Raw genomic sequence first — 8960 nt, 5'->3', positions numbered from 1 at the left:
ACACATTCCTTGAACAGTCTATTGGAACCCTGACTTCCCTCTCTATCTCTATCATTTCTAACCCCCTACCTCTTACTGCCTTCTTGTACCATGGCATCAGCATAAGCAAAATGATGGTTCCAAGTTACATGGATGGAAAACTCTGAAATTATGAGATGAAATAAATCCCTCCTCCCTTTAAGCTAGCTCACCATTTTGTCATAGAGATGAAATACACTCCTCTTCTCTATCTTAATCTCAAGCATTTATATCACACGCCATTGCATACAACTGACTGTCCCATTGACCTGGATAGGTACCAATAATGGGTCAATAACGGTTACCATCCCTGGCTTCCTTTCCCATAAGTCTCCATCTGGAGGCCACTGATGTCTTGTGATAAATAGTCTCAGCCATGGTATGGTTCCTTCAGTTCATCAAGATGTTCTCAATAACAGTAAACTTAAGAGAAGGAGCCTAAGAATTTAATAATGAAACAACAATATTTTGCAAGACAAATGGTTTTGACCCTTCATAAATGTCAAGGTCATAAAAGACCCAAGACATAGCAATATAAGGAGCCAAATTGTTCTAGACTAAAAGATAGAAAGCTATAAAAAAAAAAAAACTAATTCAATGCATGATATGCAACTGCATCTTGGGAAGTAAGTGAGCCATAAATACCACTGTGTGCTCTGGTGTGGGCATTGAGAAATGGGTTGACTTTGACAAGCCACAGTGTTGCAGCATGCCTGAAGGGACAAGCTCATTCATGACATCTTAACTTTGGAAGACACTCCACAGCAAGCCTTAAAAAGCACAAGAATTGGTTCTTAAATGACAGGACTGTGTGCCATTTTCCATGGGAGTTTCTGAAAGATGAAGGGCAGCACCACTTGGAGAGGCTCTACATGGGAAGGAACACCTAACCACCTTGGCCCCATCACTCAAATAACAGTCATTGGGTCCCTGAGCCATTAAGTCCCTTGTAAACCTCTGAGAACGTCCTCAGAAACCACTCAGAAATTGGGCATCAGAGAGATTCACTTCATCGCCATTTAGCCAAGAGCCAACCACAATTCTTACCATCAGAGGTTTGATTTCAAGGATCTGCAGACCCTAGCCACTTCTATCAATCATTTGGAAACTTTACCCCAGAGGTTCACCTGTACCTTTCTCTATAATACCCCCACTGAGGACTGCAATCAGCTATGGCATGTGCCATGGCATCTATGCCAGCTGCCCAGCTTCAACAAGGTCTCTATGGCTGGAAACCATGAGACAGTTTTGGCCCTTAATTTAGGTCGATGTGAAGACCTGCAATGCATGAGTATGGAAATCAGCACACCTGACAGACTTACTATTTTATTTGTAAAGTAGTGTCACTAGGTGCAGTGACCGTGGTGCCCCCTTCAAAGGGCTATGACAGTCATGTCCTGTCTCTAAAGGAATTGACCATGTGGAGTCTCTATAATGCCCAAGACATTTCTGGAGGATTTGAACTTTCTGTCTCTATTATCATGACCAGAAGTCTCAGGAGCTCCTGTATTGCCCAGTGGGGCACTGTCACTCATGGAGTGAATTCATTTGCCTTCATCTACTCCAAGCTCCTCCCCTTGAGAGAGACACTGGTGGCAGGGAGCTCTGAAAAGACAACGGTTCATTCTGTGGCTTGTACTATTGTGGTGACAGGAAACTGAGAGTATGGACTATCGGTTATTTACAATAATTTGAATGTGCTTTGTCTCCTCAGAAAATATGCTGAAATTAAGCAATTGTGGAACATTAAGAATAGAATCTTTATGGTGTCTAGATGTGTGGCTTCAGGAGGTGATTGGATTTCGGAAGGTCATCAGATGGGATCCCCATAATTGAATACTGATGGCTTTATAAGAAAAAAGGGGGCGGGGTGTATCTCAGTGGGATGGGGATGTATCTCAGTGTTAGAGCATTTGCCCAGCAAATGTAAAGCTCTGGAGTTAATTCCAAAATTGGGTAGAAACGATGAGAGAAAAGACCAGAGGATATATACACCTTCCCTATCTCTTACAGGTCCCTGCAAAATCCTGGGACTCTAACAGTGAGAAGCCATCACCAGATACTGCCCTTCCACCCGGGAACAGAATGACAAGCCAAAACATTCTTCTCTTCTTCAACACTTAACCCAGTCTCCAGTACTGTGCAACAGAACATCTGTAACATGGCCATTGTTTCCGCTCTATCACTTCCAGGCTGACTGAAGACTGGAGCCGCACCCAGGAGAACAGGAAGTGAACCACAGCTGTGATTAACTCTGATCCTGAGGGATGCTCATCTGAGTCACCTGCGATCTCTCAGGCCCGCAGACTGAAGGGCCAATGGGTCTTCTTATTAATGGTGTGTGAACTATGTAGATTCTGCTTGACTGCAGCCCCAAAGATAAAACTTTGCCTCTTTGGAGCTGCTCTGGCTAAGGACACACTGACTCACTAGGGCCTTTCTACAGATGTGCACAGGCTGGCTAACTGTTTGCTTCCATGGACTCACCATTGTTAGTTTCACACCCGGCCCCCAATCTGAGTTCTTGTCGAAAATTATCCAACTTCTGGTCAACAAGATTAAACACTGCAGTAAAGAGAAAGGGGGAAACACACACACACACACACACACACACACACACACACACACACACACACACATGATTGCTTCTAGACATGCCAACTGTAGAACTGAACTCTTCTTGTTATGAATATAGCCCATTTAATACACGCCATAAATATTGCACACTTATATCACATTTCACATGGAGTAGTCAGGGCCCAGAGGTAAATTTCATCTCACCAGGCTCTTATGAAAAGAAATAAAAGCTTCCTTGAATGTTTTATGTTCTACTACAGCATTTTAATTTTCATCTCCTACTAAAATTATGAACATGGTTTGCATCCGTTAGATTCATTCTTGTATGCTCAATAAACTTTTTTAAATATATTAATAAGTTCTGACTGTTTATCAAAACAATAATTATTTTCTTGTTTTAATAAATATACACATTTTTCTTATGCCTTAATTTATATTTTTGTTCCCCAAATAAAAAAACTAAAAACCTTCTTTTCCTCATTCATACCTATAACCGTTACTTATGTTACTCTCATTTTCAAATAATCAATATTTCATTTTGATACTTCTTTTTAGAGACAGGGTCTTGAGATCTCACCTCAGTTGGTCTTGATATTGTGGTCCTCCTGCCTCAGTTCACTGAGTACCTTGATTAGACTGGTGAGAGTCATCAATGTCATATTTCTATCAACATTGTTGAAACCTCACTTAAGACATGTTTCAAATAAAATAAACAATTCTCTCTCCACCACATTCTCTCTCCCTTCTTTAGAATTATAGACCAACACTGAAGAATGGCCCCACGTGCCATCATCTTACCTTCATTCTGTGTCAAACATGACATTTGTTAGTATTCCCTCCCACACCTCCTCGGGAAAGTCTGTACTGGGCAATTATCATGTTCATTGCAAGTAGATATTAGTTGCCCCAAATTTCAATTTTCACTCGAAGGCTGTTTTGTTTTGTTTTGAATCAATGACAACCAATTCTATCAGTCTTTTAAAGTGACAGCCTCACTTGGTTTTCATGAAAATAAGTGAGAAAAACCTCAAGGTTGCATTTGTGTAGTTTTCCAGATGGTCTTTTCGAGCAAACATGATGTTCTCCAGAAAGCACGTGCACTCTGCTCACCTTCTACCACACAGGAATTTCCTTCCAGATCCAGCTATACTTTGTAACAGAACTGTTTTTATTTGAAATCTGTGTGTATGTGCATCTGTTCATGTGTGCCTGTGCAGTGTGTGTGCACATATGTACACATGGATGTGGAGGCCTGAGGATTCTGTTGGGTGTCTTCCTCAATACCTTTTTTAAAAAAAAGTGTCTGTCACTGAACCTGGAGCTCAGGGATGTGACTACACTGGCTGGCTAGCAAGCCCAGAGATCCTCCTGTCTCTACCTCCCAGCACTGAGATTATAAACATGTGACATACACCCAGCATTTTTATGTGCATGGTGGGGATCCAAACTTGGGTCCTCAGGCTTCCACAGCAATCACCTTACTGAGAGAGCCATCTCCCCAGCCCCAGTAACATACTCACACACATTACCCATTTTGTCACTATGGTTGGTTTTAATGTCAACTTGCCACAAATAAAAGTCATCTGATTAGGAAGCTTCACCTAAAGAACCATCCTGGTTGGGGATTTAGCTCAGTGGTAGAGCGCTAGCCTAGCAAGAGCAAGGCCCTGGGTTCGATCCTCAGCTCAAAAAAAAAAAAAAGAAGAACCATCCTGATTGCCTTAATTCTGGGTGAAAACCAACTGGATTGTGAGAAGAACCTTCTGTGGTGGTATTGTGTTCCCTGAAATATTGTGCACACTAATAAACTTATCTCGGCTCAGAGAACAGGACGACCACAATATTAAACAAGAGGACAAGCAGTGGTAGCACACGCCTTTAATCCTAGCATTCCAGAGGCAGAAATCCATCTGTTCAAGGATACAGCCACGCCTGGTGACTCTCGCCTTTAATCCCAGGGAGTGAGGGCAGATAGCAGAATGGTATATAAGGCATGAAGACCAGAAACTAGAAGCATTTGGCTGGTTAAGCTTTTAGGTTCAGCTGAGACCCACTCTGGATGAGGACTCAGAGTCTAAGGAAACAGGATCAGCTGAGGTACTCGTGAGGTGAGGTAGTTGTGGCTTGTTCTGCTTCTCTGATCTTCCAGCATTCACCCCAATAACTGGCCTCAGGTCTGATTTTATTAATAAGACATTTTAAGATTCATGCTACAACCTTCTGGAAGCAGTCCAGAAAGAAAGGGGCAGAAGACTCCCCTTTTGCTCACCTGACTTCCCTCTTGGGTTGATTTCAGTTGTTGCTGATGATGATTTCTTCACTGATACCATAACCTGTGTTGCCAGACTGCCTTGGTGGACTAAAGACCAGCAACTCTCCAGGAACCTCCCAGATTTCAGGTGCCAGAACAAGACGGCAGAGGCACCCAGCCTTGTGGACTGAGCAACAGCTGAGTGGCTGCTCTCTCTTGGGGAAATACAGCTGCTTCAGGACCACTCCCACAGCGAAGGCCCCTGGCCTCAGGGCTGAGCACCTATACACTTTTCAGTTTCTTGGGTGTGATTCAGCTGCTGTTATTGATTTAAGGCAACCGAACCTAATAAATTCTTTATATGTTAAATACGAATATATACCCATCCCATAATTTCTGTTCCTTAGAGGATCCTGACTAACACAGTAACACAGAATCAAAAGACACACAGCAGTTTAATTAATCATTTTTATTCTTTATCAAAGGCATTCTTTGACAAAACTGTCCTTTCTCCCCTCCTTTGAGTAGACTCACCAAAGAAATTTATTCTGTTTGAAAAACAACTTGAGTTCATTTCAAAGGCTCTTGGAATATGCCCAGCCTCAAAACCATATATATCCCATCAGCTACAGTGAGGGTCTTTAAGTCTGCTAATCAGCTCAATCATGGTTAAAAATTAAGTCCATGGCAGTACAATTTTGAATATTCATAACAGCCTGTGTAGGCCAGTTGTAGACTGTCTTCTCATGCCCTAGATTGGCTGACACGGTTCTCATTTTGCATGTTAAGTAACATGGAGGACACATTTTTGGCCTCATGCCCAGATGTCCTCAGAAGCATTCATCACTGTCCATTCCTGTCTCATCTCAGAAACTTCAGTGGCACAGACTGAAGGAACCTTCCAGATCACTATTCCAAGGAGTATACAGGAACAAGGGAGAAGACTGATCAGGTTTCTCTTCTTTTCTTTTCCTTATTGATCTTCTGTGGATGAGTAATTGGGGTCCAGATCTGCAGACCTACATCCTCTTTCTTGGCCCAGATACATTAAAGGTCTGGTTCCAAGATTCAGGACAAGGTAATGGAAAGGCAACAAAAGATCCTCCTTGGGTTTCAGGTCTGAACTGTACTCATCAATCAAACAGGAAGGCTTATTAGGGCTTGTCACCTACTATCATGGGACCAGTTCAGTGTCATTATAGCATTTGAAATTGTGTGCAGAACTATCAGAAATCCTAAGAGGGTAACCAAGAATACTCTCGACATTCTTTGGTACCTGTTTGTTTTGGGTCTTACGATTTTGTGTGGCTTTCCTATATGTGTAATACATAATGTATGACTGGAAAAATGACATTTGTTTCCACTTTTTCTTCTGACCAACATACTATGCATCCAGTTACTACTAATAATAATGGCCCTAACAGATATTCTAGGTACTAGAAACCAGTCCTTAAGCTAGTAAGAACTTAGGTTCTAAAACAGTAGGTCTGTTACACGACCAAAGTCCAAGTTGTCTCCATTTTCAGGCGCAGAAGGGAAGACTACTGGCAAACATGAGTAGTCATCTTCATAAAATTCTGGTCGGTTTTCTGTCCACTTTCTCAGACCACTTTGAAACGTTCTTGTGAATAATCCACATAAAACACACTGAAGCGCTGAAGTGACTGTTGCATTGGTATTCCTTATTGTCACCCCTTGAGGTAGTTCACTGAGAGTGAGGCAAAGAGAAGCATGGGATAATAGCACAAACACAGACAAGGTACACTTAGACATTCAGAGTGCAGCTCTTATTTGCAGACAAGAGGCCTGCCTGGTAGATTAGGAGACACTTCTCACACTATAACAGCAATTGTCAGGAGCAAGAAGGCATCTTATTAAGGAAAACCTAATAAAAAATAAGCCTTGAAGCACATAAGTCTCAAATCTGTGGGCACGTAAGAGTCCCATAATACCACATTTATTTGCATTGAAATGTGTTCCATTAAAAATGTTTTTATTAACTCTTTGAAAACCTCATACAATGTATTGTGATAATACTTACCCACAAGTCCTATCCCTATATCCTCCCAAATACACCTGACCTCCTTTGCCCCACAATGTCATGTGCTCATTTTTCAATAACCCACAGAATCCAAGTAGTGCTCTACATATAGTCCTGGGTATGAGATGACCCTCATGAGCATGGCTAACCTACCAGGATCCAAGCCATTGAGGAAAATAATCTCCCTTCCCTAGACTACATCTACTGTCCACAGCTCTTTGGTTTCTGGTCAGGGCTCAAGAATCCATTCACCCTCCATGCCAGAATGACTGGTTTGATCTTGTGCTGGCAAGCAGAGTTTCTTTGAGTTCAAGAATACAGCAGTCCTGTAATGTTCAGAAGATACCATTTCACTTCAGTCTTCCCTGACCTCTGCTTCCAAGCTTTCCACCTCCTCTTTCTCAATGTTCCCCAAGCCTTGGGGAAAGGTGTGATGTGCATGTCCCATTTCTAAGCAAGCCTTCCACTGACGCTCATTCTCGGCACTTTGGCCAGTTAAGAGTTTCTGTGTTGGGGATTTAGCTCAGTGGTAGAGTGCTTGCCTAGCAAGCACAAGGCCCTGGGTTCGGTCCTCAGCTCCAGCAAAAACAAACAAACAAAAAAAAAAAAACAAAAACAAGAGTTTCTGTGTTAACTACTATCCACTGCATAAAGAAACATCTCTTTGGTGTCCCACAGCTAGACTAATCTCCAGTTACAGAGATCTGAGTTCAGAAAGAGGTTTGACGTGAGTAAATACACTACTATTATTTTGCTTTATGTACCAAGTAACAAACTTTTTCCCCTGTACTCCAGTTTTTATAGTTTTGGTTGTGAGCCTAGCCTTTAATGGCTAAGCCATTTCTCCAGCCCTGTACTCCAGTTTTTAATCCCATGGAATTCCCTCTTCTCCATCGTCCACCGCTGGGGAGGGTATCGCATAATCAAAGATTTTATTTCATATAAAAATTCCTAGTGATAGACTCCAATGAAGTCTAGACAAAATTTTCATTATGGAACTCTGGAAAAAGATCTATGATGGAACAAGATGACATGCAATGTGGAGTAGCGGCACTTCCATCTTGATGGAAACTAACTGGACTTAAGGAACTCATGCTGGAGAGGTCCCAGAACCAAGAGGAGAACTCACTACTACCATCTTCCTAAATCAATACAGCTTCTAGCTGAATTCTAACATTGATTACAATACCCACAAATAATGGTAATTCTCATCACAATTGGGAGCATCATCATAGAAGGCTACTCCAGAGACCCACAAGTGGTCAAAATACAGAGAATAAGTGAACCTGGGGTATTGAGCCCCAATACGTACATGTACAACACAACACTGAGCAGGGGAAGTGGACACAGGTTCCCACCCACTAACCAAGAAGCCATGTCTAATTGATAAATGCTGGCCAAGGAAAGATTAGCTTTCCCCAGTGCAGTCTCACTGGGTATGTCAACCACACTTCAGGGTAGGCCCCATGCCCAGGAGGAGTTGCCCAACATAACACAAACTTAATGGCATTTTTGTAGACTTCTTGTCTCATTTTGCTTTGTTTAGGTATTTTTTTTTGTCTTGTTGGTGTTTTGCTTGTATATTTTGTTTTCAGTTTTTGTGGGGATTTGGAGGTGTTTTTTCTTTATTTGTTTATTTTTTTTTTTAGAGCAAAGTCATAGAACTGGGTGGGTGGGAAAGTGAGGAAGATCTGGGATGAGGTAGAGGAGGGGAAATCAAGGTCAGAACATATTGTATGAAAGATAATTCAATTAGAAAAAAAAAAAAAGATAGTAAGGGCCAGAAGACCATGATACCTTTTACAAGACAGTGTCTTCTAGACACAACAGGGATTATGCATCCATGAAACCTCAACAAGACCTGCATAATGACCACACCAGTGAACATGCCAGTGGAGATGGTTGAAATTATACAAGGGCCCATCCCTAGATAAAGAACTACAGTCAGTGGCTGCTGAGAGAGGGAAAATCAGTTTTCTCTAGGTACAGGTGATCCAGTATCAAGTGGTCAGTCCTAAACACATGAACTAACAAACAACACTAAATGAGCTGGGTAGGTTATATATACATATA

General features: G+C 41.8%; 1 protein-coding gene across 1 annotated transcript in view; it reads right to left on the bottom strand.

Annotated features, from left to right (window-relative positions):
- Positions 1 to 5324: 5324 nt before the first annotated feature.
- Positions 5325 to 8960, bottom strand: part of Fut10 (fucosyltransferase 10) — an 85052-nt gene continuing 81416 nt past the window's right edge. The window contains exon 5 of the mRNA XM_036166543.1: positions 5325 to 6554. Within this exon, the coding sequence (XP_036022436.1) occupies positions 6552 to 6554 (3 nt within the window). The 3' untranslated portion in view covers positions 5325 to 6551. The remainder of the gene's footprint in view (positions 6555 to 8960) is intronic.

The sequence above is a fragment of the Onychomys torridus genome, chromosome 17, assembly GCF_903995425.1.
Source record: "Onychomys torridus chromosome 17, mOncTor1.1, whole genome shotgun sequence".
NCBI lineage: Eukaryota > Metazoa > Chordata > Mammalia > Rodentia > Cricetidae > Onychomys > Onychomys torridus.
Note: the sequence above shows the minus strand (reverse complement) of the source record. Positions and strands in the feature narration are given on the sequence as shown.